A 13,955-nucleotide genomic window follows, 5' to 3' on the forward strand; every position below is an offset into this window, starting at 1 on the left:
AACGGAGAGATCAGCTACTATTTAAAACACAGAATAAACTGACACGACTTGTCAGCTTAGTATTTTTATCAAGAACAAAGAGCGATAAAGGTTTTTAAAGACAGTCTCAGTGCATAAGCATGTTTGCAGCTTTTCTGGGGGCATCAGTTCAGTTCCCAGCCCCCACATCAGGCAACTCACAACCAACTGTAACCCCAACTCCAGGGAACCTGGTTCCCTCTCCTGGTCTCCAGGGGCTTCCTGAACAAATGGTATATATTACATAGACATGCACAGAGACATAAGTTTAAATAATATACACTCTTGTCTCAAAGATACTCTCCAGAGTGAAGGCAGAGATAAGGATGGAGTGGGATAAGAGAAGTACAGAACAAGTAAATCAACTGGACAAAGGCCCCCATTGTTTACCCAATTGCAATGTCCTTGGCAGCCCCTCTGCTAATGGGCACAGTTGCATACAGAATGTTAGAATTTTTTTCTTTTTTCTTTCTTTAACACTATTGTTAACAAAAAACAATAAATCACATATCAACACTGTTGATATGTACCAAATTGCTGGAAGTTTATTTGCTATTTATTTAAGACTACATTTACAAATCTAGAATTCAATTTAGAAAAGGACTGTGTGTGTTCCTGGGTGTGTCAGGTCTCATCTAGAGCTATAGAGGTCCCAGGAGAGCTGTCTCATGAACATTCTACAACCACTCTGCCCCTTCCCCCAAAAAAAGCACCAGAAAGGTACTTTCCTTCTGGATGCAAAGAGGAAAATTAACTGAATCACAGGCCACCCTTTCATTTAGGTTTGCCCTTGATGAAAGCTTTTTTTTAAAGTAATTAACTGCTTCTAAGTACTTTCTTCTAAGTGCTTTAGACTGTCTCGGGGAAACAAATGTAAGTCAAGTGTTGGCAGAGAGGAGGGGAGGCTACAACGGTGATTGGGACAGCTTCTATCTACCTTGAGAACTTCGTAATGAATCCCATTGCTATATATAATTAATACATGCTAATAAAAAGTTTTAGGGCTGGAGAGATGGCTCAGCAGTTCAGAGCACTGACTGCTCTTCCAGAGGTCCTGAGTTCAATTCCCAGCAACCACATGGTGGCTCATGACTATCTGTAATGGGATCCAATGCCCTTTTCAGGTGTGTCTGAAGACAGCAATGGTGTGCTCATATACATAAAATAAATAAATTCTTTAAAAAAACATTTTAAAAAATTAGAAGATTGGAGAGAACTGTTAAGAGCCCTTGCCGCGCTGGGACACCAAGTTCAGGTCCCAGTACCCACACTGTTCACGAACATCTGTAACACCAGCTGCAGGAGATCCAACACCCTCTTCCAGCTTTCCTGAACTCACGCACACAAGCACACTGACATGAACAAACAAAATATTAAAGGGTCAAAATGTATTTATCAGTGAGAGAGTGCATTCCTTCAGAGAAGGAATGCCAAGAGATAAGAATGTTCGAAGCCCCGCTTGACAGAAGCCTAGATAAAAACAGGTCCCACAGACGAGCTGGATGGAGACAAGGGAGGAAAGGAGATTGAGAAAATTAATGCCTTGGGACATCAAATGCCTGTCACCAGTGGAAAGTGCTAGAGTTTGGGAAGGGCGGGTATTGAAATGTCATTGCAGTCAAGAGTATGATTCCGGGAAGAAGAAACAGAATCGCATCAACCTGACAGTAAAGCAAGTGGATATTTTGATCTGCCTGCTTTCATCGTTTCCAAAAATCATACCTTAGAGCAAAACCAGAGCCTAAAGGAATCCAGTACACCGATACACTTTTTCCAAAACACTTTAAATGTACAGCTTATTTAGAAGGAGCAAAAATGTGGTCATTTTGGCTTTTGAAGAGGTAATAGCTATCAGCTATATAAAATGTCACTTAAACAACGCAGCATGGCTAATGTACAGCTTTCTTGGCAGGGCGCCTGCACGCACAAAGCCCTGGGTTCAGCCACCAATACCTCTTGAACAGCCTGGTGAAGCACTCCTGTAACCGTACCCCCCTTCCAACCCTGAGCTCAGAAAATGGAGGGGTCAAGGTCATCCTCAAAGCCAACCTGTGCAGCTGAATCAAAAACAGTAATAAGGCGCAAAGAAAACTGTTTCTGGCTGAGGCCCAAAGAAAACCAAATCTGGTCACCTTCGTTTGGTCACTGGGTTCAACTTAAGGCCAGACTGAACTATATAATGAGTGTTTGGCCACCCAGAGATACACAGCAAGACCCTGATTCAAAAAACAACAAAGAACACAGTATTTTAATGCCTCTTTTAACCTTAAAAACGTGCATTCTTTACTATTACTAAAAATCAAACCAAACAGAGTTACAGTTCCTGCTTTAACCTAAGAAGTCAATGGTGCCTATTATTTTCAACTTAGTTCAAACAACAGTCACATCCTCTTGATTCAGGGACAGTGGAGAAACAAATTCTTTTGCAATGGTACATTTGACTTTTTAAAGAAGCCATAAAAGTTGAAGATATCTCTGTGTGATCATACCATGGGGGTGGGGGAGGGCAGCAGAAATCTACATTTCAGTTCCATGCTCCTATCATGGTTCCTTTTGAAGGGGACTTTGATGACATATGTCAAATCAATCTATTTAACTTGACAACAGCCAATGAGAGATTAAATACAGAAATACCAAATTTAAGGAAACAAAATCTGGATGCCTTCGAGTGATCAGGATGTCAATTTCTCACTTACATGTAAAGCCATGTAAACAAGTTCTCTGCCACCATCAAGCCACCAAACAAAGCTGTCATTTTTTTCCAGTGTTGAATTCTTCACTTAGTGGAACCAATAGGTGTTGTGAAAAGATGAGGGCCCAGGTTTCAGCACCAATGTTAGGAAAAGGATGAAGAGAGTGGGTGGGGGTGGACATGGCCCATGGAGGTGCGGTGAGGCCTGGGGGCAAGGGCTTCTGGGGGGCCCATGTTGGGAATCCCTTCCCCCTGAGGGACCAGCCACACGACTCGGTATAGTACAGAATAGAATTTATTCAGGTCTTGGGGGAGTTAAGAGGGTAGTAGAGGCAGAGGGGGAGAGAGAAGAGAGGAGTAGAGGAGTAGAGGCCGGCCATGAGCACGAGGAAGAAGAAGGGGAAAGGGAAGGGGAAGAGGAGGGGCAAGGGTGGAAAGCAAGAGAAAAGAGAGAGAGAGGAGGGGGCAAGCAGTCCCTTTTATAGTCAGGTAACTGGGGCGGAGCATACCTGGCTACCGCCAGGTAACTGAGGGGTGGGATTTACAGAATCAAGTGTCAGCTTAGCTGATATCCCAAATCTGGATATTAGTTCTAAATATATCTTTTGTAACTAAGTAATTAATGTGCATTTAAAAAATATTCTATCCATTTTTCTCTTGTTATATGATTTCAACCAAGCTAAATATAGTACCGCACAAACAATGCCTGTGACTTATACCAAGGGAGGAAGTAAAAAACAGAAAATTGAAAGTTTTCTTTTAAAGGGATGCTGAATGGTCAAAAAAAGGAGGTAATTTCCACATGACGGAGACAGAGTTTGTCTGCTCTGGTCCAGACATTTTCTTGTGTCCAAGCTACAACCTATCCTTAGCCTTTCATCTTGTACGCTCAGGGATCGGATGGCAGTTGGGATGGATGCTTCTGTTGATACAGCTCCCATCCACTTGTCTCAGTTTTCTGCCTTTACACATGAGCCTCATCTCACGCGCCATAAGAAGATCTGCGTCCTTCAGGAGAGGAATTCTCCCTCCTCAGTGCTGGGGTATGAGTCTTAGTTGACATAATCCTAGCACAGAGGCTGTTCCTACTCCCTTCCTACTGCAGCAGTTTTAGCTTGAGACCCGAGGAGGAAACCTACTTGACAAGAGTTTCCTTAGTCTTCAAACAAGGCAGTGGATCTGAGAGCACCATTCATGTGCCAGGAAAGGAAAGCAGACTAGAGAAAACCCAGTGGAGAGATGGCAGACCTAAAGCAGGCAGACATCTCGAACTTTAACAACATTGTCAGGATGCTAAGTTCATCAACCTTGGGAATGAATGGTTTCCAGAATATAGCTATCTAAGGACAAAGGCAGGGAGGACTTAAACATAAGGACATAGTAGGGATGCATCACAGCAACTAAAAGCTTTGTAGCTGATGGTATAGCCTTTCCTTTCAGCTGTTCCATTCCTAAACAATGGCTTCTCAATATAAGAATATAGAATAAGTTTGATGCAAGAATAACTGTCATATATTCCTCTTCCGCTCAAGCTGCTGCTCCAAGCCAAAGAAAGAGTCTACTGCCCCTTCCCACGGATCTAGTCATCAAACGTAATATGGCAGAAGTGATGTAATGCTGGTTCCAGATCTAGGCTTTTCTCTTTCTAGCTTGTAAAAGCCAGCTGCCTAGTAAGAATATTCAGGCTGGGTTGGAGAGATTGCTCAGTGGTTAAGAGCACTGACTGCTCTTCCAGAGCTCCTGAGTTCAATTCCCAGCAACCACATGGTGGCTCACAACCATCTATAATGGGATCTAATACCCTCTTCTGGTGTGTCTAAACACAGTGACAGTTGTACTCACATACATAAATAAATAAATCTTAAAAAAATATTCAGGCTGCCTGACTAGACGATGGGTGAGAGGCTAAATATATGATGAGATTCCTGGGTGGGGACAGCAGACTGCTCTAGCAGAAAGGAAGCACCAAGTCCAGGGGCGTAAGAGAAACCACTTAGACCTCCCAGTCCTGGTGGAAGCATTGGAGCTGACATCATAAAGCAAGGCCTGTCAATCTCTCCCAAATAGTGCTTAATCTCCTCACTGTGAAATTGTGAGTAATAAAACATTTGCTATATATCTACGTCTTTAGAATGATATGTTGCCCAATAAGAGACATATTACATTATTACATGGTACGATGTGGAAGCAGTTTTTCATGACATTTTTATAGTAACAGAACAAGGAAAGTCATAAAATCAAGACATTTAAAAAATATATTGGCAGAGATATCAGAGGTGGGTTGTGGCTGAGAGGGGAAATCTCAGCTACAGGCTTCAGACACTATCTGGTAACAGCTTTGGCGTGAGTGAAAGCTAGTGGTCTGCTAAGTTAACATGTCAGTGGAACACTAGTGCTCTGACATCCTAAGTGATTTACCCAATGGCCACAAGGCTACCAGGTCAGATCCACAGAGTAATAAATGACTAGCAAGAGAGCTAAAGATGGCCCAAAATAACTTGGCTCTGGACCTGCAAAATCCCAAACGTTCCAAGTTACTGACGTTCTAGTCAGTCAGTCTTGCAAAGATTAATTCGAAGGTATAGCATCTTTCTTGGAAGATTTGCTCACCCTTTTCTATTAGATATTTCAAAATTGCTATTACTTCACAATGCCTATGATTATCCGTAGTTCTAGAGGCTAGTGGACATTGCTTCCAAATATCTGATTTACATGCTAGGTAACAAAAGTTTAGCTGATTCTGTGTTATCACCTTGTTACTCTTTTATCAATATTTTGAAATAATTACAACTAAATGTAAAACTATTCATAAGAAATAACTTTGTCTCCTTTTAAAATTTTTATTTTATTGGATACTCTCTGTATTTACATTTCAAATGTTATCCCCTCTCCCCTCCCCCTCATAACTTGGTGTCCTTAACAACTACAAAATCTTTCACAAAGTAAAGTCCCTTAGCTTTTTAAAGGGGAAAATCTGGGGCTAAAGAAATGGCTCACCAGTTAACATGTGCTGTTCTTCCAGAGAAGCATGATCCATTCCCAGCACTCACATATACCTGTAACTACAATTCCAAGGGACTCGTCTCATCTCCATAGGCATTGCACACGCATGCCATATAAACAAAGGCACAGATACACATAAACATAAATAATAAAAGTAAATATTTTAAAATGGAGACAACGGGGCCTAAAAAGATGGTTCATTGGTGAAGAGCATTTGATGCTTTTGCAGAGTACCAAGATTCGGTTCCCAGTACGTTTAAGGTGGTTCACAAGCACTGCACTGGATTCAATGCCCTCTTCTAGCTTCTGCCATCAATGAGTGGTGTACATACAGTGGGCAAAGTATCTTTACCCAGAAACAGTAAATATTTTTAATAGAAAAATCCGACTTTAAAGGAGTGTCTGGAATCGGATCTGAGTTGGAGCAGCTTGGCTTTGTGTCATGACCAGGGCTGCGAATAGAGGACGCTGCGGCTCCCACGCAGAGCATCAAGAGCAGCTGTTGGCCCGTTACTCCGTCCATTCACCCACACTTTTAACAGAGCCCAGGAAAAACAGCTGTTAAGACAGGAAGATCTGATTATGGAACTGGAAAATTGGGTGAGTGAGAAGGGAGCGAGGTGACAATGGAGCAGTGCGGGCAGCGGACCCGCGGGGTGGGGCCGGTGGAACGCAAGGCTTCCGGGTGCTCGCGAGCGGAAGGGGAGGGACACACAGAAGGTCGGACGCGGGCGAGCGGAAGGGGCGGGGACGTGCCGCAGGTCTTTGTGGCTAAAGTCCGCTGCCCCGCCAGCTCCTAAGCTGTAGCTGGGGCTCCGGTCAACCGGAAGGCGTGTGGCAAGTCCTGGAGCGACCCCTCAACCGCCGCTTTCCGCTGGACAGCCCCGTGGTGTCCCCTCGGGGACGCGCCTATTCTGTGCTTTAACCCGGAAGCTAAAATTAAGGTACGTGCTGCGAGCTGCTGAGAAAGGTGTGGAGCCGGTGCCTTGTTAGCCGGTATGGGTACCCGGGACTGAGGCTGAGGGACGGAGCGGACCTGGCGACCGAGAAGCCGCGTGAACTCCGCGTCAGGCACTACTGGGGTCAGGTGTTCCAGCATTGCGAGGACGCGGGCTTAGTTAATGTGAGCCGCGCACGTTGGTTGTAGGGAGAAGCAAGGCATACTGACTTTGGGCTATTTGACAGGGGTCAGGTTTTCTGGTAGGGGAGTGGGGCTGGGTTAATGTGTAGACGGGAAGACAAGACATTAATACTCTCTCGCGCTGCGTTTTGGGGAGGGCTTTCATTCTTCTCAGCCTTGTGAGCTTAGGGCCGGGTTTTAACATAAATTGAAGGAGCATACAAGTGTCTGTATCCATTAGATCATGTTTGTTCTTTATCTCCAAATCTAGTAAATGATTACTACCATATTTCGTTTGAATTTAGAATACTCACGCTTTTGAGAGCTGAAGTTGATTTTTTTTTTTTTTTTGCATCCATAGTAGCATGTTTTAATCCAACCTAAGCATTTTACAGTTACAGAATTCCTCACTAAATTTATTCATAAGGCAATCCTTTCCTTAATACTGGCTCAGAACAAAGCCCACACAAAGTAAGGGCCTCCATGTTTGTTAAAAATTTCAGTATATAAGTGGGACCAAATGGTAAATACACAATATTTTAAACAAATTTATGTTTACTGCGGATTTTAAAATGTTGCTACCATAAATGTAGACCAACACTACATGCTATAAACAGTAACTAAAGAAAAAAATGTAAAGCTAGCATTAAATTCTGCCAAAATCTGGGTTTGGTGCTGCATGCCTTTAATCGAAGAACTGCAGGGGCAGGAAAGCTCTGAGTTCAGGATCAGCCTAGTCTACATAGCAGGCACCAGGACTACATAGAAACCCTGTTTTAAAAACAAACAGGAAAAACCTGCAGCCTGGTTTTATTAAAACTTTCTGTGGTTGGGAGTGCAGCCCTGTGGTGGAATGCTTGTCTAGCATGGCGAAGAACCCAAATTCACTGTCTAGGAGGTCGAGGATGTAGCTTGCTAGCAAAGTAAAAGTGTTTGCCTACCATTCCTAAGGCCCTGAGTGCATTCCCATCATTGAGAAAAGTTGCGGTTTACAGAGTCATGAATTTAATCAGGACTGAAAGATAACTGAAGAGGAAATAATGTCAGTATGTAATCATGTTAATATTGCATTCTTACACGTCTAAGTTTTTTTCTTTCTGTCAGTGGAAGGAGTACTACTCAGTAGGAGATGATTGTTAATGCTTCATCAATATATTTAGTCTTGTACCTGTTTACTTTCAATGTCACAAGTTCTTAGAGGTTTTTTTGTTTTGTTTTGTTTTAATGCTGTAAGTTATAATGCTTTCATGTATTTTAGGAAAGAAGAGGTTACTTAGGAAACTCCTCCCCAAGCACAAAACCCAACTGTACTAAGCTTTTTGTAAGCTATTTCAGCCCAGAATGGCTGTGGAATCCAGAGTAATTTCAACTTTAAAACCTCAGGATCATCAAGAAGAATTAATACTAGTGAAAATAGAAGATAGTAGCTTTTCTTGGAGTCAGAAATGTAAACAGAATGGGAGTGCCCAATCTTGCCAAGAACTGTTTCGCCAGCAATTCAGGAAGTTTTGCTATCATGAGACACCTGGGCCCCGAGAGGCTCTGGGACGACTCCAGGAGCTTTGCCATCAATGGCTAATGCCAGAGTTGCACACAAAGGAGCAGATCCTAGAACTGCTAGTGCTAGAGCAGTTCCTGAGCATCCTGCCTGAAGAGCTGAAGATATGGGTTCAACAACATGATCCAAAAAGTGGTGAGGAAGCCGTGACTCTGCTGGAAGATTTGGAGAAAGAGTTTGATGATCCAGGACAGCAGGTGGGAACAGAGATGTGATGTGTTTGGGGGAAAATTGCAGCCCTAGTTGTATCTTCTTTGGTTAGAATATTGTCTCTGAGGAACCATGACTTTGCTGTCCCAGTAGCACATTGCTTTTTTCCTCTACCCTTTTTCTCCCTGTCCTTCATCTGTGGCAGTGGCCTTATTAACCATGTAAGATTCTTACCAATTATATTGTACTGGTTTCAGATCCCAGATAATCTACAAGGACCATCGGTGTCATGGAAAGATTTGACCTATCTCAAAACATCCCAAGACTCAACAAGCATCCAAGTCCAGCCTTTGAAGACACAGCTGAAATCCTGGAAACCTTGTCTTTCCTCTAAAAGTGGTAGGAGTAGAGATTTATTTTCAAATTTATGGAAGTTAGGCCTCTGGTTTTGAAGATGTAGACTTGCATTTATAAACTTGTTGCATGTGAATATATGTATCAATCAAAACCAGAGGTGCTCACTTGAGCAGCGCCCTCAGAAATTAGTCATTCTTCCTTGTATGAGTTTCCCTGTCATTGGTTCAGCTAACCATTTTATAACTTTGTAGAGACCTTCATTCATAGAAAGTACATGCATCCTAGTACAGTAAATTGTGGAATATACGTAGGCAGGCAGCACATAAAGTGACACCAAGCCTAACATGAGAATCAAGAGTTGGAAACTTGGCTTAGTGGTTAAGAGCATTTGTGGACCTGGGTTCAATTCTTAACACTCAAATGGTAGCTTGCAGCCATCTGTAACTCCAGGGCTGAGACCATTTATTGACCACATCCACTACCATGTATGTACATGATCCATAACATACATCCAGGCAAAACACCTGTACATGTGAAATAATAAATCTAAAAATAAATAAATGAGTAAAACTTAAAGAAATATTCAAGGAATACTTCCTGGAGGAAGTAATACCTAAGCAGTAATTTGAATTATGAGCAGGAGAAAACCAGGTAAATAGGTAGTACAAAGCCATCAAAGTGAGAGAATACAATGCATTGTGGAAATTATAGGTACTTCAGTGTGACCTGAGAACTGATAAGGAATAATGAAAGACAAACTAAATTTTCATTATAGGAAATGAGGTCCAAGTAGTTAAAGCCTGTCACACTATTCCTAGCCTACCTGTAAAGGGTGCACTTGTCGGGAATGGATAAGGAAGTGGCATTATTTGATTTGTGGCTTAGAACTCATCTTCAGAGTACAGAAATGATTTGAGAAAGGCAAGATTAGAGATTTATTAAGAGCCTTGGAATCCAAGAGGCCATAGTAAATGAGGAGACTTGTGTTATTCTGTGGCATAGAGAAGACTGAAGCTGAAAGCTATTCCTGAGCATTGAAAGTACCTTTTAGTAGGTGGTCATCTAAAAGCAAATTATAAAAGAGAAAAAAACTGAACATGATCAAGTTTCAGTCTTAAACAACTTGATTAAAAATGGTAATGTTCATGGAAAGGGGAAAATCTGATGATTGATATGAGGCATATGAGTCCAAATACAAGCAAAACCCTGTGTAAGAGTCTAGAGATTGAAGTAGAAGTGGAGATCTGAGAAGATATGAGCTTAAATATAAGTAGTTACAACAAGGATACATACATGTAAACCCAGAGTAGATGCTGAGGGAACATGGTTTCTGAGTGACACACTCCAAAATCACAAAGGAAAAGCTGGGGTGGGGGGTGTTGCCCAGAGGACATGGAGTGTCTCACGTCTTTAATTCTACCTTTGGGTGCCTTAGGATTGCCCTAAGTTTGAGGCCAGTCTAGGCGGCAGAGTGAAACCCTGTCTCAAGAAGGAAAATAGAGCAGTGGAAGGTACGGGTTTCCATGTCATGCTATAGAAAGGCTAAGATCTAAAAAGTACCCATTCAGTTATATACAGACAAAACCAGTGACCTTGACAAGACTCCTATCAATAGAAGTAGCAGAGTTCAAGAAGGTAAACTAGAAACCAGGCTGCAGACTCTAGAAAAAACCTTTAAAGAAATTTTACTGTGAATGTGAAACTACTCAACTGATAGATAGGCAAAGAGCTTGGTTTTTAAGGAGGGAGGGGTGATTTCAGCTCAAGCTGTTAAGTGGGATTGTCTTAGGTTTGTTTTGGGTTTCTGATAAAATACCATGGCAAAAACAATTTAGAGGGGAAACAATTTGTTTAACCTCATGATTCCAAATTATATTTCATCGTTAAAAGACAGTCAAGACAGAACTTGAAGCAACTTATTCACATCCATAGTAAAGAGCAGAGAAAGTAGGAATGCATGCAAGCCTACTACTACACCAGTTTTCTCCACATTAATACAATCTAGGATCCATATCCAAAAACTGTAGTCCACAATGGACTTCTTTTCACATCAATTAACATAATCAAGGCATCCCCATTCTCCACCACATCAGATCCCCCTCCCCCCCCCAAGACATATACACATACACACAAGCAAACCTGATCTAGATAGTCTGAGACATTCTTCCTAACTGATCCCAGATTGAGTCAGGTTGATAATTAAAAACTAATCATTACAGGAAGTCAATTTAAAGAGATTGAAAATAATAGTAGTGACCAGTTAAAGTCTTAAAGGTAAGAAAAGATGAACATCAAAAAGAAGGTGTAGACTTTAGCATCAGGAAAGAGAAGATCCCAGGGGACAATAACCTCTTTACCTTTCTATTTTCTCTTATAGAAAAAGAGATTAAACTACCCATAGTGGAATGACCTATAATCCCAACTACTTGGAAAACTGGGTAGAAGAATCCCTTGAAATCAAAAGTAAAAGACTAACCTGTGAAACATATCAAACACCTTTATTTAAAAAAAAAAAAAAAAAAAAAACACCTGAAGAAATGTAAATTCTGGGGCTTTACTAAATTTTTTTTTTTTTTTTTTTTTTGCTTTCCATTTCAGATTCTAAGAATAATGAAACAGCAGCAAAAGATGACATTTCAGAAGAAAAAGCACCAGAACTTTCTTGGGATCCTTCATTTAGAGGTGTCACTGAGCACAAAAGCAATTTAGAATGGCAGCAAAGAAGTTCCCCTCTCCACAGGGGCAGTTTCAGTCAAGTGATCTTCACACACAAATCCTTAGCAAAGAGAGACCATCTTGCTGAATCACAAAGATGCTTGATTCTAAGTACAAATTCTGTAACGTGTCAGAAAGTTTCTACAGATGACAGACCTTACAGATGTGATGTGTGTGGGCATGGCTTTAAACAACACTTTTCTCTAACACAACATCAGAGAATACATACTGGAGAAAAGCCCTATAAATGTAATCAGTGTGGGAAGGCCTTTAGTTTGAGGTCATATCTTATTATTCATCAGAAAATTCATAGTGGTGAAAAAGCATATGAATGCAATGAATGTGGGAAAGCCTTCAATCAGAGCTCAGCTCTCACTAGACATCGGAAAATTCATACAGGGGAGAAAGCTTGCAAATGTAATGAATGTGGAAAAGCATTCAGTCAAAGTTCTTACTTAATTATACATCAAAGAATTCACACTGGTGAGAAACCCTACGGGTGTAATGAATGTGGGAAGACCTTTAGCCAGAGCTCAAAGCTTATTAGACACCAGCGAATTCATACAGGGGAGAGGCCATATGAATGTAATGAATGTGGAAAAGCTTTCAAGCAGAGCTCAGAGCTGATTACCCATCAGAGGATACACAGTGGAGAGAAGCCTTATGAATGTAATGAGTGTGGAAAAGCCTTCAGTCTGAATTCAAACCTCGTAAGACATCAGAGAATCCACAGTGGAGAGGAGCCTTATCAGTGTAATGACTGTGGCAAAACCTTCAAAAGGAGCTCAGCCCTTGTTCAGCACCAGAGAATCCACTCTGGGGATGAAGCTTATATATGTAATGAATGTGGGAAGGCTTTTAGGCACAGGTCAGTGTTGATGCGCCATCAGAGAGTCCACACTATTAAGTAACTTAATACAGTGATTTGTAAATACATCAGTATATTTTTCTCTTTATCAGTCAAAAGGTTGACTTTGGAGCAAAATTCTATAAAGGTACTTCTAAAAAACAGTCTTTATTCAATCTAACTTTGTGTAGCACTTCCCCAATGATAATGAAGTTTTCCTGTGACTTACCAGAAAAAGATATAAGATCATTACTTTGAGCTTTGCTCTTAACATTAGGAATACTCATGGGAAAAGGCTTCATTCTGCTACTCCATCTGATGTCAGTGTACCAGGTTTGTGAGACAGTATGGTTGGTACTGAGAGACTGCGTAAGGAACCCAAAAGCTTTTACTCAATAGTCAACAAGACAAGTGAAAAGACAGTTTCAATGATGATTTGTTGATCCGAAGACGGGCCCAAAATGAAATGAGCTTGAAAAGTAAAAGACACAAGTTAATTTATACAAGTGGAGAGTTCCATCTGTTCCCCACTGCCATGCTGGGAACTGAACTTAGGGCTTCACATGCTAGGCAAGTGGGCAGTCCTATGTTATGTTTGAATACTTGTTTTGTGTCAGGGACTAGGAATATAATGGGGTAGGGGAAATGATTTCTATAGTTTAATAGCTATTACCAGTCAGGTAATGACACTTAGTGTGGTCAGTCTAGTATGCCTTTTTAAGAGTGCTTCTTAAGTACTTTCCCCATTTCCTTGTCCAAGAACTTGGATAAAGGAAACTGAAATAATTCGAAGATTGAGGAGTTAACCAGGAAGAAATGCCAGGTAACAAAGGAAGAGATCTTTTTTTAATGGCAGGAATAAAACATGGAACATTGCCAACTAAGTTCAGAATTGGCATCACACCTGTGAGAAGTATGTCTGCATAAGATAAAAACCTAATGTCACTAGTCACAGCACCATAGACAGTTTTGTCTTGGTCAGTGTGCCCTAATAGAAAAGGTTAAGAAGTGGTTTCCTGGCCCAACTTGAAACAACATTCAGATTTCTACAGAGAGAATGGTAGTGAAATGTATAAGAGAACAGCCTAGATAGAGACTCTTGAGTTCTTTAGGATACTGGAGTTGATGTGCTAGAAGAGGATGCCACGGCAACTGTATTTAAAGCTGCTTCTCCACCATTTCTCCATCTTAGCATGACTGCCTGCGCTTGGGTGCTCAAAAATTGTCAATTTTTGGTCTTTGGCTTTTTCTTCAGATACCTCACACATGTCTTATGTTAGCAATATTTAGCGGTATCTTGAAAAAAAATGTAAGGACATGCTAGAGAAGGGACAACAAAAGTAGTGATTCCTGTTAGTCAGGAACTCCCCTCTTAGGAACCCATGAGAAGAGTACCATAAGGCTAGTGCATAGTGCAAGGAGGAAGCTGACCAACGCAAGCCTCGTCATCCCTGTACTCTGGACAGTGAGACAAAGGCTGAAGCATTCCTTACCA

At 41.4% G+C, this 13,955-nt stretch overlaps 1 protein-coding gene across 1 annotated transcript in view; it reads left to right on the forward strand.

Annotated features, from left to right (window-relative positions):
• The first annotated feature begins 6,729 nt into the window (after window positions 1–6,729).
• Window positions 6,730–13,955, forward strand: part of LOC308423746 (uncharacterized protein) — a 34,264-nt gene continuing 27,038 nt past the window's right edge. Inside the window, exons 1-5 of the mRNA XM_080920522.1 lie at window positions 6,730–6,836; window positions 8,092–8,588; window positions 8,799–8,940; window positions 11,497–12,520; window positions 12,574–12,608. Coding sequence (XP_080776648.1) covers window positions 8,175–8,588; window positions 8,799–8,940; window positions 11,497–12,520; window positions 12,574–12,608 — 1,615 coding nt within the window. The 5' untranslated portion in view covers window positions 6,730–6,836; window positions 8,092–8,174. The remainder of the gene's footprint in view (window positions 6,837–8,091; window positions 8,589–8,798; window positions 8,941–11,496; window positions 12,521–12,573; window positions 12,609–13,955) is intronic.

The sequence above is a fragment of the Micromys minutus genome (genome assembly GCF_963924665.1).
Source record: "Micromys minutus genome assembly, chromosome: 8".
Classification (NCBI taxonomy): Eukaryota; Metazoa; Chordata; class Mammalia; order Rodentia; family Muridae; genus Micromys; species Micromys minutus.